Raw genomic sequence first — 19,543 nt, 5'->3', positions numbered from 1 at the left:
AGTTTGCATTAATTGCAAACGAAAAGACCCCCAAGAGACTTTCCGTATATTTCAAGGAGTTATTTGATGCAGCAGCCATCAAATAACTGACCTGGATATTGAAGATAGATTGCAAAGGATGAAATTTGATGACAGAGAAGCAGGGAGTGAAACATATTCTCAGAATGTGTATCTGGTCTGAATTAGGGTTCATTATTATTTTTTACCAGTAAGTAATTTAGGGTAGCTGCCTTCTATAAGCTTTTTTCCCATGTTTAGGTCGTGTATCTCCATGTTATGACTTCTTACAGATATCATAGTGTATAGTGAGTGACCAGCATGTTGATTCAATCACTGACAAACCACATCGTCCAGCTGGAAGAAGGGAGTAAATCCTTGTTTCGCTTCCTCCTAGCAGGGTGGATAAGTGGAATCCCCATGGGAATTAGGGGGAGCTTTGTGCTTGTAAAGTAATGGTAGGTCAAAACCCTTGCAAGGGTTAATGAGGACATCCTGCTTCAAGAACTGTCTGTCTAACAGTAGCAAAAAATATTTGGAAGTCCCCTTGTTGGCATTATATCTGAAGAATGGTTAAGTATCTAAAGCTGTATCACTATTCCCCAAGCTGGTGCCCTCCAGACATTGCTGGAGGGCACCAGCTTGCAGTAAACTGAAATATGCATTAATCTGGTTTATGGGTGTACGTAGCTGTCAGTTTCAGTTTCTCTCTGTTTCTCATTTATTCCTTTGCTACATTTTTTGCATCAAGTTCGTGATTTTAAAAAAGTCCTAGTGAAAATTTATCAGCGTTTTAGTGCACACTTCCCCTAGATGCATTTTTGTATCCAGTCTTGCCAAATATTTTGCAAACAATTTTTGCATTTTGTCTCTAACATATGCATTCCTATACACTTCTTTTGGTTGAAGAACCTCATTGCAAAATTTGGAAACGTGTGAACCTCGAAGGATAGCTGTGTTTAGTTTGCATCCTGGAAGTTGAATGCACCAGATTTGTATTAAACTGAAAGCCCAGCCAAATTTCTCCCCCTTCTGTAATCTAGTCTGCTACTGGCATGCAGCTAATGAGACTTTACATCTACTCTCCATCTGAAAGTTCTCTGTTCTACTACAGTTGCCAAATTCAAAAGCTGTGCACATGCAATGTGAAATGTAGCAACCATTACTGTCCACTCTTATCATCTTCATGTCTTGGATGGATACAACAAGAATGTCCTGGAATTTAATCTCTTCTGGGAGAAGGAAATTTGGAAGGAAAAAAGTCTCATTGGTGATGGTGGCAAAACAACACTTATGACCCAAGCAATGTTCCAAATCATGAGATTAAGCAATTATCCAAAAAGTACACACTGCATATTTAGTGAGGAAGAACAGCATACAAAAACAAAGGACAAACATTCATGCCATAAAGAATGTTAGAGCAGATTCTGGCTTTCAAAGCACACACACACACACATTTCTAGGAGAGCCTCCCAGGTGTTAAAAAGTAGAATTAAGACACTAGTTTTACGTGAACATGACATGGCCAGAACATATAGTCACGTCCCTTCAATCCCCAGCTGCTGGGAACAGCTGCGCTTCCAAAGGGAATGAGGGATGTACAAAAATATCAACAAATTTCATACGTGTACAAATAGTCAAAATTCAGATGCAAAACCCTTTCTAATCCAAGGTTGGCCCAACCAAACAACTCAAGAGGTCAGCTGGAGTTGCTGCACTTTAAAGCAGGGTGAGCCTGCGACCCTCCAGATATTATTGGACTACAATTCCCATCATTCCTCACTATTGGCAATGCTGACTGTGGCTGATGGGGTTTGGAATCCAACATCACGCAGGGCTGCATGCTCCCCACACCTGATTTAAGGGCATCGCCCTAATCTCAATATAGAGGAAATGGTAATGATTAAAGAGGTCTTCAGTGTTTGAGGTCTAAGGTTTACAGGTTCAAATAAAAAAACTATATAATATTTTTTTCATTTATGGCATTGTAATGATGCTCCATTTGTAAAGTTTCCTGTTTAACCTCAAACCACACCAACAAGATGTCAACAAACTTGTCTTCTCCTGTGTTTTGGATCAGTTGTCAAAATAATTTGCACATTAGCCAGCTTATTCTAAGCACAATCCAAGAAAAATGAGAGGCCAGCTTAATGTTTTCCTTGTGTAGCTATATCAAGGGTAATACAAGATTAAATTTGGATCCCGGCAGAAGATAAATGAATATTGCATTCCTTGACCATTACACAAGGTCTCTCAAGTCCAATGCAATGGGAGGGCCCAAAATGTAAGCAAGTACATGAAAAATACACAAAGGCATGTGCATCCCATATTTTCCTTCTGCCGACTCCTTCCGTTGGAGTTCGGCTTTGCCAAAGGAAGGGGATCTTGCAGAATGAAGAGAAGAGAAAGTAGACCTGTAAATTCAACCCTTTGCATTTCTCAAAATAAGAATTTAATATTCAAGGCTGAATCTTGAGCAAGGATGATATATGGTTCTCTCCCCCCAGCAAATTATATATATATTATCCTGATTTGAGAGCAGATGTGTAGTGTAATGTTTGCAGATAATGGACAAACTGATTCACTTCCTAACTCACTTCCTAAATAGTTGGAATGGCAGAATTCAGTCCACTGCCATATGCATTAATCTGGTTGTCCTTGGATATATGGACATATAGTTAAACTTTAATGACTTAATGGGGAGTCAACATTGTTAGGGTACTTCCCAATGAGCTAGAATCAGGAACTTTGGGAATGGGTACTCCAAAGTAAGCTGGTTATTTGGGGTGGGGGACCTGAAAAGTGGATATTTACTACTCTCTGCCTAAACAGGGGGCCTTTTTTTTTGTCCTGCCTGCAACAACAACATAACACCCCCCTTGGGGAAGAGGGAATAAGGGCAATAGTTGTCAGAAAAGTCTCAATATGTCAACTGGAAATGATCCATAACATTTTCTGCTAGGAAATCATGATGTTTTAGTATAGTCTGTTTCTGGGTAGAAACCAACGCTTTGAACTTCATTTGCTGTAAGTGGGGCAGCCTGCTAGGACTACCTGCATCTAGTTTCACTGAACACCACTGGCATCTGTTACTGGATCCCTTTTCTCTAATATAAGGGGTTTTTTTTCTTTATAGGAGAGGGGTGGGTTTCAGCTGGTAGGGTGCAAAAAGAATCAGAGGCCTGCTGGCAACAATTAGAGAAGGAGTGGTCTCATGGCTGAGCATGCCAATATCATTATTTGGTGCATCTTATGCCAGCAAAGCATGTTAGACCACACTTGGGATGTAAGAACTCTACTGCCTTTTCAGACAGACTGTGCTGTGGGCCTGAAGGATGGTGAAGTGAGCATCTAGGCTTGTTGAATGCAAGATTCACTGGGCAACCATGAATGATGGGAAAATGTAGGTCAGAAGCTATTAACTAAGGTTTGATTTCCCCTCGTCAGTTTTGTTCTTTTAGATCTATCTTATCCTGCAAACTAATGGCCTCATTTTTCATCGTCCCCATCCATAAAATTGCATTCAAAACTAATTTATTTGCTGCATTTCAGTTCAGCTGTCAAAATGCCTTTACGTATACTTTGTTATCTAATTGATGTGCCCTCCACTGTACTTAAATCTATGAATACATAAAGCTACTACGTCCTAATCTCCTTTGCGCATCTGATGAATCAGTCTGTTGGGCATGAAAGTTTATGAAATAAGAAATAAGTTACGTCCAAACTTCCAGTTATAGAGAAATACTTTAGGGCTGGCAATCACCATCTCCCCACTGAATCTTCTAAGTGGTGCATGGCTGAAAAGACATGTAGCAAGACATCACCAGTTTGCATTTCCCCACCCACTTCAAGCGGGAAGCAGTGAAATGGTGTCTGGAAGTAGAAATTTCAACTATATGTTACCAGAGAGTTGAAAAATGATGCATGGCTCAGCAGCACCCATGCATCTCCCTGTAATGAACTGAATGGAAGTAAGTTGCATTGGGACTTACATCTAAGTAAACATGTTAACAAGCTATAAACCACTTAACTGAGACTCGATGGTACAAATTAACAGAGCAGTTTGACTGAACACCTATCAGCGGAAACAATCTGTCGCTGTATAAAGTGCCAGAAGTCTCGAACCAGATGTTCAGACTCCGCTCACTATGCCAGAAAGGGGAAATCACTGGTGCCTTAAGCTAGCTATCCACTGCTGCCAATATGGGCCAGGAGGAGGTACTGCAGCTTATTCAGAAGTTTGCCATGGGGCTCAAGGGGCCTTATAGCTGGTCCATATAGCCAAATCCAAAGCAAGTTCTGCTGAGTTCATGTTACTCCCCAAAGTATGTGAGCGCAGAACCACAGACTTAGGTGCAGAATGGGGAACATCCAGAAATGTTAAACACCACTCTATTTGTGAGCAGTTTCTTTATGCATAGAGTGTCCAGTCGTTGCTGTAGAGGTGCAACCACTGCCAAGGAGTCAAGCTGACTGGCTATGTTGCTGGTGAGCAGTGTGGGGCTATGCTTGCATACCTGGCTGCTGTGCTCTGCTCACTCCTGGACAAATGCCCCATCTATCCAATGGAAGGTCATCCTTGGGGGTGAGAAGCAAAGAGGAACAAGCGCAGCAGGCACTCTAACAGTATGGAATGAAAGTGAGCTGCTTCTGTACATTGGCAGGCCTAGCTCACCCTGCCCTAATCTGTTACAATTAACCTAGTTTGGCCTAGCTTTGGCGGCCTGACAGAGACAATCATGGATCTCACAGCCTTTATCTGATAGCTCTGACAACACTGTTCTGTTCTGGCAATATGAAAAGCAATTCCCTCCACCCATTTATTCATGATGGACAAGAAGAAGATTCTCAGCTCAGCCCCTGCAGTTGCCTGTAGGTCTGTCCTTGTAACACCAAAGCACACCCGGCGGATTTTAATTTTTTATTATATTTTTATTAAGCACCCTTGACCTTTGTGATGAATCTGCCTCCAAGCTTCAAGGAGTAGAGCAGCTGGTGAGTGTTTAGTGACCTTCTCCATCAGCCATTCTATCTTCTGGGGCTTCAAATTGATTTTCTGTGTCTTGGCATGCAGCTGAGTATTCAAAGTGTCCCCTGCGGGCTGAGAGCACACACAGAGAAGAGGCATAAACCGCATGGAGCCGTGGCAACACCACGACCAGCAGTTTCTGAGAGAGAGCTGAACGAGTGGATCTCAGATTGCCCTGCACCACCATCCTCAGCACAAGAGAAAAGATGCCTTTCTAGGTGCGGTTTCTGTCATCACCAGTCAGCCATACACCATCCTTTTCATCAGCATCATCCCACAGTATTATCTACACTAGTGGCCAAAACTGTGGAAACCTTTTGGGAAAAGTGCATTTCCGAGGTTTGATGGCTCATACCACCACTTATTTTTGTAGTACAGTGGTACCTCGGGTTAAATACTTAATTCGTTCCGGAGGTCCATTCTTAACCTGAAACTGTTCTTAACCTGAGGTACCACTTTAGCTAATGGGGCCTCCCGCTGCTGCTGCACGATTTCTGTTCTCATCCTGAAGCAAAGTTCTTAACTATTTCTGGATTAGCGGAGTCTGTAACCTGAAGTGTATGTAACCTGAAGCGTATGTAACCCAAGGTACCACTGTAGTACTATAAAATTATATATCAATGGAAAGATAATTTAATGAAGAATGCAGTGCAACAAAGTTAGTTCAGTTCTCTGTATTCTATCAAAAGTTATAGCCAAATAACCAAAAAAGGGTTGAGATGCAATAGCTTTCCTTCATTTGAATGTAGCCAATGAGCATGAGTGTTCAGAGTGTTCCTTCAGACAGTGACCTCTGGGTGGTTTAAATGAGATTTACCCTCCTGGAAGCTCACAGCCACCTAGGATACGTCCTTTAGGCTGTGAGAAGGTGAATTTACACAGGCAAGGGGAGATTTGAATCTAGATCTCCCTGCTCTGAATCAGCTCTCTATCCAATGCAGCACACACTGCAACCAGATTGGTTGTCCCCCTTTCCATTTCGGCATGCAAGACAGCTTCCTTCATGCAACATACGCATAAAACTCAACCCCAATGGAGGAATTCTTATTTATTCAACGGGACTGTAATGACAGTGTTACCTTTTGCCTTGCTCTGCTTTAACTTCAGCAGCTAGCTTGATTCTGATGGTTTGCTACAGAAACCCTGTCCCTAACTGACTTTGCCTGATGTTACTGTTTCTGAAAACTGTCACAAAGCAGCCAGGAGCAAATACTACATGCAACATGACATCAACTGCAGCCAAATGCTGCCCCTGAAATATAGACGCGCTTTCCATGAGCACCAGAGGGTAAAATATGTTAGTGCTTTCATTTAAATTGCATTAGTTGCACTATCCATCCTTTTATATGGCAGAAGACAGCAGCAGAGATTTGTCAGAGCATGTTGTGGGGGGCGGGAAAGCAATAGAAGATAAACCCCCATATATCGCAAATGTTCCTAGCAGAGGCTGTATCAGGGATTGCAAAGTTGCTGGCCCTTGTGATAATAAGGGTTTTTGTCTGCCCCGGGGCCTCACAGTACACTGCTATGAGAATGAGAACAAGGACTTGGTAGGATGTCCAACTTGCAGATCTCTTTACCCATAAAGCTCACTGGGTTACCTTGAGTCAATTACTGTCTCACAGCCTAAGACAGCCCTAGCTCAGTCACAGAGCACGTGCCTTGCATGCAAAATATCCCAGGTTCAATCCCTGGTAAGGCTGGGAAATCTCTTTCCTGAAACCCACACAAGCTTCTACAAGTCAGTGTAGTAGGCAACACCAGCCTAGATGGTCTGGCTCAATATGAGGCAGCTTCCTGTCACAGATAGGACGAAGAAGGCTCAGATAATTCCCTTTAAATGTACAGTGGTACCTCGGGTTACATATGCTTCAGGTTACAGACTCTGCTAACCCAGAAATAGTGCTTCAGGTTAAGAACTTTGCTTCAGGATGAGAACAGAAATTGTGCAGCAGCGGCGCAGCGGTGGCAGGAGGCCCCATTATCTAAAGTCGTACCTCAGGTTAAGAACAGTTTCAGGTTAAGAACAGACCTCCGGAACAAATTAAGTACTTAACCTGAAGTACCACTGTACAGTGCAACAAAATGATGGCAGAAGTCATCTTCAGCTTGAAAGAGGGTTCCCTGGGATTGAGTCTTGACATGCATTTCAAAGACTCAAATGTGGATTACCTACCCAAAGCACCAATGAAGGTGGTAACTAAATATGTGCTGTCTCTCATGTGCATCCCAAGACGCATCTGGACAGACAAGACTTGAGGCCAACACCTTTTAAAAATAATGCCCGTTAACCATCATCTGTAGCAACTTCCAACACTACCACCGTTCAAGCTGCATAGAATCAGCTGTGCTGTAATGTCCTCATTTGCCTGTCTCATGAGGTCAAGGCTGCAGAAGCAAGCAAGCAAAAGCAAGAAACCTGGAGCAAAAGCACGCAATGCAGTTCTTGCACGGAGTACAAGGGTGGGGAGGGGGACAAAGCCGCACACACGCCCTCAGCCCATTTACCTTGCAAACCACAGGGATTCACTGATCTGTGTGGCAGCTGAAAGACAATCCCTGTGTACATCAGGAAACCAAATGACCGGCTTGGCATGGTTCTGAACACAGAGGGAGGAGCTTGTTTGATCATCTGAATTATGGGGTCTTTTGGGTGACTGCAATTTCCAGAAGGAGCCAGCCAAGTACTTCCTTCTCTTGTGGCAAGTGGACTGGCTAAAAGTTTTCAGAACTGTTTCTATTTGTATACGTTTGAGGCTACAACTGGATGCACACCTACTTGTGAACAAGCCCCATGGTGACTTCTGTGTAAAAGTGCATAGGTCATAGTATTCAATTGGCCATTATACCCTTACTGGTTAAAATGTCTTATGCCATCTATTTGCAGACTTTTTTTAAAAAATCATGTCCTCCCAGCACCACTGAGGAACACTCTTGACTGGAGTCCAGGCATGCACTGGTTTGGAGAAGTAGTGCAACCAGGGCATTTTTTTTCAGGCAGAACTCAGTTCTGGCACCTCTCAGGTGGGCACCATTGCCATTAGAAGAGTCATGGTGAGTTCTGGCACCTCTTTTTCTAGAAAAATAGCACTGAGGGCAACCGATAACTGGAGTCACCCTGCCTCTTACTGTTTCCCATGCGAAACCTTCTGATAATGACCTTGAACCAGAATCATCTGCCAAAGGACTTTATCACCTCAGAGCCCTTTGGATGTAGAGACTGTGAGGGAAATGACCAAAAACATCTCTGAGAAGTTACCAGACTCCCAACATGGAAGAAGGTGCTCAGTCTTTTCAGGCGAGTAGTCTGAGGGCTCATTCACACTTCTGCATGTACTGTGCCTGCTCCTTTCCCAGGGAAAATTTGTTCTGCTTTATTACTAAAGAGCAGATGTCAAATTGGAGAAAACCCGTATTGCTGTTTGCTCTGACTGAGCACTAAAGAGCAGTTTTCCCTGGGGGAAAGCAACGAAACAAGAGGAAGTGTGAATCTGCCCAGTACACCATCCAAGGCTGTTTGCTTTGCTAGGCGAAGGCAGAATGCACAGTGTAAGTCAACCAGATGCAGCTTCTTCAAATTCCCTGACCCTTCACTCAGTCATCAAGTCCAGAAGGATACTTTTGATCTGGGCATCTGGGCAGATCATAGTCTCTGGGAACTGTCCAAGGTCCTGCACAGCTTTGATCCACTTGCTTGGCCCTGTTTCCTGCTGATGAACAACTTTGCTCAAGTTCAATTCTTTGCTGGAGTGCAGCCAGGCCAGAACAGGATAACAACAAAATACAACAGCAACAAGCAATCTATTGGTTACTTGAGGAGCTTATGTGTGATCTAAGAGTGGCAACCCAGTGCCCTCTGCAAGGGACCCTGAAAGCCACCAATGCACCACACAAGACAGATGTATTGGGGGCAGCAACAGGTGCTGGGCTGACAATATATTTCTGCAAATCTGTGATATTAGTGTTGACTAATATTTGGAATTCTTCTTGAGTAGCGCTGCAGGCAGGATTTAATTTTAGCTGCTGCTCACCAGGCTGAGCAGAAAAGCATGCCTTTGTTGCCAAGGCACAGTTCTAGTATATGTGGAATCATAATAAAGAAGAGACAGGAGGCCTATTAAGAGCAGAGTTCATGTTTCACATACTGAATGTCCTAGGTTCAATCCCTGGCATGTCCTGTTTCAAGAATTATCCCTTGGAGAGACACTACCAGCTTCAAGGCAGGGAGCCTCTAACTTGCTTCAGTCTTTTCCACATATCTAAGGTTGTGAATCATAGCTTGCATGCCCCTCCATAGTACAACAAAGATAAAAAAGACACACTATGAGATGCCTTGCTCATTCACCAAACAGAGAAATCAAACCCAGCCGTACACAGCATTCTAGATTAGCATAGTACATCCTTGTTGCATTGAAACCTAGACACACACACACAAAATGTAAGTGTCCAATTCTAGCCTTGTTGCACTGACTTCTTTACAACAGGAGCAATATTTGCTGGTTTCATACCCTAATTTTGCCGCTGTGACCCAGTTCACATGCAGTTCTGTGCTGTGGTTGATTTGCTCCCTCCCCCCCCCCCCAGCAGAGTGAACCACTAAACAGATTTGGTTGTTGCTGATAACTGGCGAGGCGCATCCAACAGCAAACCAATTGGGTAAAGAGCATGTCAACAAGAATAGCAATCAAAGTGCAGTTAAGGGTTTTGTAGGTTAGAGGGCAAAATAAATTCAAGTCGAGTAGCTACTGTACATAGTAGCCCTCTGTGAGTGACAGGAATGGAACAGAATTCCCTAGGAAACAACTACGGGGAGGAGTTTTCTCTGTGTATGCTCTGATTAATCTCATCTGTTTGTTTTCCTGGAAACTGGATGTCCCAGATGCCATTGTCCCTATTATGAAAGTTTATCTGGTCTGGTTTGATCCTGATCCTCTACAATTTGCTTCCACTAACAATTATTTTCCTAATGATCTTTTTAAACCGTTAAGCTACATATATCATACCAATTCCTTTTTTTGTGGGGGGTGGGGGGACTGTGTGACCTGTAGTGAAATTCAGAATGCTCCTTGTAAAGGTCCCTGAAATATTAATAGTTGCCTTTTACACTGTTTTCTCAAAATGCTAGCAGCAATGACCCAGGCAAATTACTATTTCTAGACATACATGTGCTCACGCTCGCACTCAGCCACTGCATGTTACAGCACTTATTGAAATGCCCCCCTTGAAACCATATCATCATCATTTTATGCATTTTAAAGGCAAATTATGCATGCACTATATGAATTTTCCTAACGTGTCATACCGTACTTCACTAAATCCATTTCACTTTGGAACATATTTTACAGATTAGGCATTGCTACCCAAAAACCTCAATAAGGATAATCAGCATTCAGAAGGCAATTCATCATGACATTTACAAGCTAACTCAACAAGCATCGTTTATGAGCTACGCTGCCATATATATCTATATATCTATATGGAAAATAGCATTTATATTCTCTCTCTCTCTCTCTCTCTCTCTCTCTCTCTCTCTCTCACACACACACACACAATGATGATCCTTTAAGTATATTCCAAATAAAGCAGAGTTAAAGAAAATTAACATCCTGACTGTGGACAGAAATGGGGCACATTTTCACATCCCTACAGAAATTATGCATTGTGAAAAGGTTCTCAGCAAGTGAGAGAGTGTGTAGGCTAGCTACCAGTTCATCTACACAGTGTTCTGCACATCTGCCTGAATCTAGTCCAGGGAAAAAGACTCTCAATCACAAAAAGCAACTCAGCAAATGGAAGTAGGGAAGGAAAACAATGCTCGTCTCAGCTTTTCCCAGCACTTTAAAAACAGAAAGTGCCAAAAAAAATGGGGAAATTCTTGTTCCAAGCCTCTCAGATTAGGTATGTGACTGTTAAGCAGGCTTATTCATTTATTACACATACATATGTACACACACAGGTACGAAGGAGAAGTAACAAAGGGACGTCTTTTCCCCATTCCTTTTAAAAAGACAACACAGAGACACAACACAGAGACACCACCACAACATCACAACTGTGAGTACTCACAGCTCTGAGTACAGGAAGTGAAGATTCCCCACATTGTCTATGTAGTTTGCAGGACTTAGCCATGGCAGAACCAACAACAGCAGAGCCTTCATTTTCCAAGCGCAAGATTTAAAAGTGCTGCCCCTTTCTCTCTCTCTCTCTCTCTGTCTCTGCCTCTTGATTTCTCTGTGATGGGACACAGAACTTCAAGCTTTTTTTATGCCAGCCAATTCCAGCCTCCCCCCCTTCGTTTTTTTAAACAAGCCTTTCAATTTCAACACAATCGAGAGCACATTATGAACTAATGCAAATCCCTTAAATGAAGCTATGCTGGAAAAAAAATCATTGACCTGTAAGAGGATTACTTGATCTGATTCTCAGATGGAGGTTAGATGTGAGGGTTTAAGGGAGAGCAGAGCATGGTTGGTGCGAGGCGAGGCAGTGACTTATTGCTGCAAAAAAAGCAGGCTGATGCACAGGGAAAAGACCTGCCTCCTGCACTCTTCAGAGTGGTTCCTCAGAAGCAGCTGGTACATTTACATCACTGGTCGGAGAGGCAGATGGGTTATGAGCTCGGCTGCATAACAAAAAGAGGGCAGGAAGGAACCTGAACATGGCAAAATGGGAAGCCACACAGGCAGGTCAGAAGCAGGAGATGTGTACTGCAAACATGGACTGTCCTTTCAACGCTCCATCATGACGCTGTCTGATGTGATTCAGCCAGATGGAGGGAGCGGGGAGCTATAAAACAGGAAGGCTTCTGATTATCCAATCCAGATTTGATTTTGGCAAACTGTGCAGGCAGGGGAGAAAGTATTGCAAGTGGATTTAAAATGAAAACAAATGCAATTAGGTTTACACCCTTTCCAACACTTGGACTTGGTAGCCCATTAAATAAGCAGGCTGCTTCGTTAATGACAACGTCTTGATGGGCAGCGCTCAAGTGCACAGCATGTAATCAAGTGATCCGTTCTGCTCATCACTCTGGGGTAGGTAAAAGGAAACATACAGTGGTACCTTGGTTGTCAAACTTAATCCATTCCGGGAGTCTGTTTAACTCCTGGAACTGTTTGAAAACCAAGGCACAGCTTCCGATTGGCTGCAGGAGCTTCCTGAACTCAATCGCAAGCCGCGTCGGAGGTTCGGCTTCCAAAAAATGTTTGCAAACCGGAACACTTACTTCCGGAGCCAATTTGTTTGGGAGCCAACCAAGGTACCACTGTATGTGGCTTGTTCATAAAATATTGCCTCCAAAACAGCTCCATGTGGATCTCCAGCCCTGAACAGTCTATTATTCATCCTACTTGTAAAATTCAGCTTCTATTACTACATAGCATAGGTCCTGGGAGATCTTGACAATAATAGCTTCTTATAGTCCCTACTGACCAGTATACTGAGGTATCTCAAGAGAAGGCTAAATGCAGGTTTTCCTAGAATGCTCCTAGACTCTGCCCAGGAAGCCAGTCATACAGATTACCCCAGCTAGCTGACATCATTATACAAGTCAACCATGTAGAATAGTTGGGGTGAGAAGAGTGCAGATAATTAAAACATCCCAAGAAATGTTTAATGGCATTTGCTAAGGCTAAACTGGTCCCAGTATGAGCCAGCACTTAGACTGGAAACCTATGTAAATGGTGGGGCAAGATATAATTTATTTCTGGGTGATGATTACTGCAATGTTTATTTTTTAGCTGCTCTTCAACCCAGGCTCTTGGAGCAGGTTACATATTAAAGACAGTGGAATAATATGCTATAAAAAAACCCATTACCAACCACAGCAGAGCACATCAACCCAAATGAAACCTGAATTGCAGGTGAGTGTCACCGCCACAAAAGCCCCTACGATCTCACTGTCAAAGTTGAATTCAAGAAAAACCCAAGAGAGCATAGCTAGTACCACATTGCAATAAAACAACAGGTTTTGGCTTGCAAGGGGTTGGGTCAAATGCCTCAGGAAAGGAAAGAGAAGAGGACTATTTAGACCAGGCCACCTGCTTTCTTGGGTCTACTTTCTGAGAGAGGGCGGAGAAAACTGCATTAGCTACTGAACCAGTTTCACTATGTTACCTGAGGTCAAGTGGTGTCCCTGAAGGTATTTGAGGAAGCCAAAAGGTGGATTCAAGCCCAAGGCAGACAACAAAGCACTACTGCAAAAATAGAACTTGGCCCATTTCAAATTCCTTCGAAGTGCACTTGCAAAAATATATCACTTGCCCGATAATAAGTGTTGGAAATGTAAGGAAAATGAAGGTACATTCTTTCACCTTTGGTGGACGTGCCCAAAGATTAAGGCTTTCTGGGAAATGATATATAATGAAATGAAAAAGGTATTTAAATATACCTTCCTGAAGAAACCAGAGGCCTTTCTCCTGGGCATGGTCGGCCAATGGGTGCCAAAGAAGGACAGAACTTTTTTTATGTATGCAACAACAGCAGCAAGAATACTTATTGCAAAGTATTGGAAGACACAAGAGTTACCCACCCTGGAAGAGTGGCAGATGAAGATGATGGACTATATGGAATTGGCGGAAATAACTGGCAGAATCCGAGACCTGGGAGAAGAGTTGGTGGAAGAAGACTGGAAGAAATTTAAAGACTATCTTCAGAAACACTGTAAAATTAATGAATGTTAAAATGATGTTGGATGGAAAATAAGTGGCATTAGCAACAAAGTTAATAAGAATATGTAAAAATGAATGGATAAATGGATGAAAATATAGAGTTATAATATGTTAAGATATAGAGTTAAGAGGGTAAGGATTTGCTGATTTGATTATTTAAATGGGAATACAAAAAGGGGAGGTGTGAGGAGGTCAAGGAAACAAGCTAATGAGTTTAAAGTTACTAAAAATGGATTTGTTTTTAATTCTTTTTTACCTATTTGTTTTTTGTTTTTTGTATTTTTATTCTTCCCTTTTCTTTTTTATGTATTTTTCTGTGACTTCTTTTTTGTATTTTTTTCTTTTTATGTGACTTTTTTCTATTTTGTAAACTTATGTTTTTGTAAAATCTCAATAAATATCTTTTTTTTTAAAAAAAGAACTTTTTTTACGTATGCTACAACAGCAGCAAGAATACTCATCGCGAAGTATTGGAAGACACAAGATCTACCCACCTTGGAAGAATGGCAAATGAAAGTGATAGACTATATGGAATTGGCGGAAATGACTGGCAGAATCCGCGACCAGGGAGAAGAGTCGGTGGAAGAAAATTGGAAGAAATTTAAAGACTATCTGCAGAAACACTGTAAAATTAATGAATGTTAATATGATGCAGGATTGAAATGAGATGGTTTTAGTAACAAAATTATAAGAATATGCAAAAAAGGATTGATAATTAGATGGAAATATGATGTTTAACATGTCAAGATTTATAATTAGGATAAAAACAAAGAGGGAAAGGATTTGCTGAATTAACTATGTGAACTGGAATACAAAAAAGGGAGGTTTGAGGAGGTCAGGAAACGAGTAATTGAAATATAAGACATGAAAAGTTTGATTTGTTTTTAATTGTTTTTTTATTTTTTACATATTTTGTATTTTTTTCTGTATTTTTGTATCTTTTTTCTTTGTCTTATTTATTTATTTTTCTTTTCTTATATTGTAATTTTCTTTGTTTGTAAAATCTCAATAAATATCTTAAAAAACAAAAACAAATTCCTTCGAAGTGCAAAATAAATCTTAAATTTAGCCCGACAGCAATTTAGTCGACTAGGTGGGTAAGGGAAATTTTAATAAGGGATAAGTTTAATGAAGCACAAGGGAGGCAAGCTCAGACAGGTAGAAATTAAGTACAAATAAAGAAACTTGCCCAAGACTACATATTTTCTGAGAATGAAAACAAAGACAGATTTTTCCTCCCTTCGACTCTGGTCCAATCTAGCCAACTAGAGACCACTGCCTCCGTGTGAAAACCTCCAAAATCCACAGCTGGGCAATATATTTATCTGGGCCAACCAAAATGTCACAAAATAATGGGCTTCAGAGTATTGGTTAGGAATACTAGTTTGTAATATCATATGTTACAGCAAAGGAGAGGGCCTTGGGTTTCCACAGCAGGCTGTATCTTTCCTACAATTGTTAAAGGCAATTCACATTGGAAAATACACAGTAAATACAGCCCTCATAACAGGTGGATCAGAATGATCCCATGTTGTAAATCACTGTGCCTCAGCTCCACAGCAGAGATGTTTATCACAACCAGATAGTCCTGATCCACCCAGTGAGTAAAATATTACAGCAGAGAATGGATTCATACACCCTCAATCCGCATGGTGAGTCCTGCCAAAAATGTTATTGTGAAGTGTGGGGAATCTGCCACACTGGGGAGGCCATGTTTTATATTTACAAAAGAAAACAATTCAGAAGAAAGGGAACAAGAAAGAGAAATAATATTGGGCTGGCTTTATACTTTGACTACTCTAATTTTTCCAGTACCCAATCCAATAGGTATAAGGTGATCATATTTATGACATTATGAGGATCCAAAACATAATTGGTTAATGGTTATAGAAACCCTTCACCTTTTGGAGGCATGATGTTCTTCTGATGTCCTAAAAAAAAACCCCAACGTATTTCACGGTCTGATGGGAAATGTGTAGCCTGTTGTTCTGTATAGACCATCCATATTCCATTTTAATATGCCCGAACCCGTATACCTCAAACATATAAAAATCAGCATCCACACACACACTTGTGGCACTTTCACACACTGCTTCAATATCTTAATCAGGCCCTGAGGTGTAAAGTATCACCAATATAAAGCTGCAGATTTCAGCTCTTTAAGATTTAACTAAAGTGAAAAAGAATGGGGAGCTTTAAAGATTCATTTTAGGAGAGGTTTTCCTCGTGTTTTGTTTGTGTGCATAACATTCATTCTTCTCATACTGTGACTCAACAAAGTGGAATAAGGCTTTACCAATAGCCCTTGATGATATGATATATCTCCCTCTGGTGTATCCAACTAGGGCACAGTCTTCCATTAGTAACTGCTACAGCCTCACTAGGGAGACTCACCTCCTACTTTTTACAGTGAACTAACTTGCAACAGAACCTGTTTGTTTTCTTGTTGGGGAAAAAAAGCCATTAGCTGTCCCACAAAGGACACTGATGTGATTCCTGTCAGTGAAGGGGGGGGGGGGAGCGGAAATATACAGAAGGACTTACCCATTCTGAAAATGCTGCTCAAGGTTACAGCGTTGCACGACCTCCGAGCAGTGCTCTGTGAAAGGGCAGCTAACCATTAGTTTATCCAAGAGTTTATTGACTAATATGCTTGACTTTCTGCAAGACTGTAGGGTCAGAGTTTTGCGATCCACGGGGCAAAAGTCTTTTTCCACTAGGAAATCCGTAAGGCAAATTGTGCAGTAGGTGTGGCCGCATGGCGTGTCCAGAGGTTGAAGCAGCGGTTGCAAGCAAATGTGGCAGATGAGATCGTCATCCACATCTTCTGTGTAGCTATAGACATGGTTCTCTTCTGGGAAGTGGGGCTGGCCACAGATCAAACATAAGGGTTCTTCTGAGCTTCCTTCCACTCCTTCTGATGGGTCTTTTTGACTCATCTTGGGGTAAACTGGCACGAGGGGTAAAGAAAATGTAACTTCTGTCCAGATGTTAATCTTAATCCACAAAACTGCCCACTGTTCCTTTGGGTCTTCAAACCTGTAGGGGAACAGAGCAAAGATCAAATGAAATTGTGTCGCAGCTTCTGTGGTTGATAATTTTAGGGAACAGGAGGCAACAGACAAACCTTATTGTGCAAGCCAGTGATTCAAGCCTTAATAGGCATTTGTATTAAAGAACAAATAACAGCAGAAATGGTGCTATGCAACTGTCAGTCAACTCCGTAAGCGGTTTTTGTCAGCCGCTCATCTTTCAGGTTCCGTACCCTCACCTCTCCGCCAATGTGCAATATGTGAAACTATAAGATTATTATTCGATATTTATTGCATTTACATTTTGCCTTTCCACCAAGAAGCTTAAACTGGTGTGGCAGGTTAGACGGAGAGTGTGTGACTGGCCCAGGGTCACCCAGTAAGCTTTATGGACAAGAGGGGATTTGAATCTGGGCCTCTTCCATCCCAGTCCTTCATTTTATCCTACACAACACACTGATTCTCATAATACTGACCTACCTTACAGGGTTGTGAGGATTATTGAGCTAAAGATTATTGAGCTAAAGAGTTTGAGCACTCAAAAAATAGATGCTCTGTATGATTGTTGTTGGGATGTGGGTGGTGCTGTGGTCTAAATCACAGAGCCTAGGACTTGCCGATCAGAAGGTCGGTGGTTCAAATCCCCACGACGGGGTGAGCTCCCGTTGCTCAGTCCCTGCTCCTGCCAACCTAGCAGTTTGAAAGCACGTCAAAGTGCAAGTAGATAAATAGGTACCGCTTCGGCAGGAAGGTAAACGGCGTTTCCATGCACTGCTCTGGTTCGCCAGAAGTGGCTTAGTCATGCTGGCCACATGACCTGGAAGCTGTCTGCGGACAAACGCCGGCTCCCTCGGCCAATAAAGCGAGATGAGCGCCGCAACCCCAGAGTCGTCCACGACTGGACCTAATGGTCAGGGGTACCTTTACCTTTACCTTTATGATTGTTGTTACCCAACAAGTAGGGAACACAATGGGGCAAGATAAACCTATGTGTTCCATGTTGTTTAACTTGTGGTGTTGTTGTTTTTACTCACATTATTCCTTAGAGTTGCAACCAGTACGTGTGCTTTTTCTTCACTTTCTCTGCAAGCACCACATCTCCATGAAATGGGTGATAAACACTCTATATCATACATATATAGGGTGACAACTTCCTCTGGTCTGCTCTTGATCGGCTCTCATGTCTTCACAAAATCCTAGTGGTGTATATCCAAGCTGTGAAACAGCTTTTAAAAGCACATGGTTCATGCTTGGGGTGGGGGAAGGCAGGGAAGGACAGCTGGATTACTGATCTGCATGGATGACCCCAAGACACTGACATCAGGGTCAACGTCTAACACTCTGGGCGATATAATGACGACACTTTAAAATCATCCTTATGCCACTTTGCAGCAACTTATTATTTACCTCATCACTTGGCTGCTTAGCCTAAAGAATAATCACTCACAGAATATATTTTTAGAGTTGGTGTGAAGTTAGTGCCCAGGGAGTCTCTGGAAAAATCTCGCCATTGTGGCAAAGAGCTGCAAGTCTGGATTTTACTTAATGTACAACAGCCATGTCAGAAGATCCTGGAAATCACTGCGGCACTGAGTTCAAATCTCACTTTTCAGCTTGTAACTTCAGAGTAGGAGTTCCTGGATATCTCTGCAACCACCATCATGATTTTCAGTGAAGTAAACAGGAGGAACTTTGACGCGTGGTGTTCTACACATCCCAATCTCCTTGTTAATACAGATTTTCCTTTCTGGGGGTGGGGGAAACCCTGATTAACATTGTTAAGACTGGTATAGTTGTGAAAACTCCCAAGGTGTCACTGTTTCAAAACAAAACGATTTAAGTTTTTGGATATAGTTTGTTTCTGACATGCTGTGTGACATGTCTTAGAGGTATTGTTGGCATCCATTTTTCTTGGGAGGTGGAATGCAAAGGGTGAATAATGATAAAATCAGGAAAGGTATGGACAGTGCTGTGCTACCCTGAATTCTGGTTAAGGGGGAATGAGAAGGAAAAGAGCTTGGCAAAAGGTTTCCATGTGGAAGTGCCCTGCACCTCCCAAACTGTAAAAATACATTTCCTTTCTTCCTGCCTCATTCCACACCTAGTTATAATTCAAGGCTGGCTTCCCAGTGGTCCCCACAAAACTCTGCAGCATCTCTCTTATTGAAGGCATAACTCTGCCTGCTGCTTCAGTATGAAATCCATTCCCTAGGGAGACATTATGTTTCTCTAGCATTCAGGATTACATATGAAAAAGAAAAGTACTATAACCGCTATAGCCCTGAAAGATTATACAACAATTTCATTAATGCCAGTGGGGGGGGGGGATCCCATCTCGATTTACTACTTGTGGCAGGCATCAGATAAAAGCAAAGATGGATTAGGGTCACTATACAATATTTATGTTAGCCACAGCCTATATCCATGATGCAAGTAATGTGCTGTGCCTTATTCTGTCGTCATTCCCTGGAGGTGTCAGGTTTGATTCTGTTTATTTAATCTTGAGGATACCAAAACAAAATAGAAAGGTTGTATAAATGCATGATTAACAATGTGGCATTCGGGTCATTAGCAGGGCAACTCTTAAGCTTGTTTACTCAGAAGCAAGACCCACTGAGTTCAATGACTTGTATCCAATGCTTTTCCTACTTACTGAAGTCCCATTGAAGGTAATGGGCATGACTTAGATCCGAGGGAAGGTGCATCCCATTTCCTCACTTAAGGCACTCCCCACTGGACCAGCCTGCTGACGGGCCCTTACGCACCTTCACTTGCCTCCTCTATCACCACCACAACGGCCACAGTGATTCAGCTTT

The 19,543-nt window shown here is 42.1% G+C and overlaps 1 protein-coding gene across 9 annotated transcripts in view; it reads right to left on the bottom strand.

The window, feature by feature from the left end:
• The window catches only part of LNX1 (ligand of numb-protein X 1), a 120,342-nt gene that overhangs the window by 52,382 nt on the left and 48,417 nt on the right, over positions 1 to 19,543 (bottom strand). For 6 of the 9 annotated variants that reach the window (XM_083630318.1, XM_083630323.1, XM_083630319.1 and 3 more), the window contains one exon: positions 16,240 to 16,734. In XM_083630318.1, the coding sequence (XP_083486444.1) occupies positions 16,240 to 16,634 (395 nt within the window). In that variant the 5' untranslated portion in view covers positions 16,635 to 16,734. Of the gene's footprint in view, positions 1 to 11,092; positions 11,549 to 16,239; positions 16,735 to 19,543 lie in introns of those variants that run through there. The other 3 variants (XM_083630324.1, XM_083630326.1, XM_083630325.1) reach the window with 3 other exon arrangements.

Source organism: Podarcis filfolensis (assembly GCF_964270895.1).
Source record: "Podarcis filfolensis genome assembly, chromosome: 9".
Classification (NCBI taxonomy): domain Eukaryota; kingdom Metazoa; phylum Chordata; class Lepidosauria; order Squamata; family Lacertidae; genus Podarcis; species Podarcis filfolensis.
This window is presented reverse-complemented; position numbering and strand designations above follow the sequence as displayed.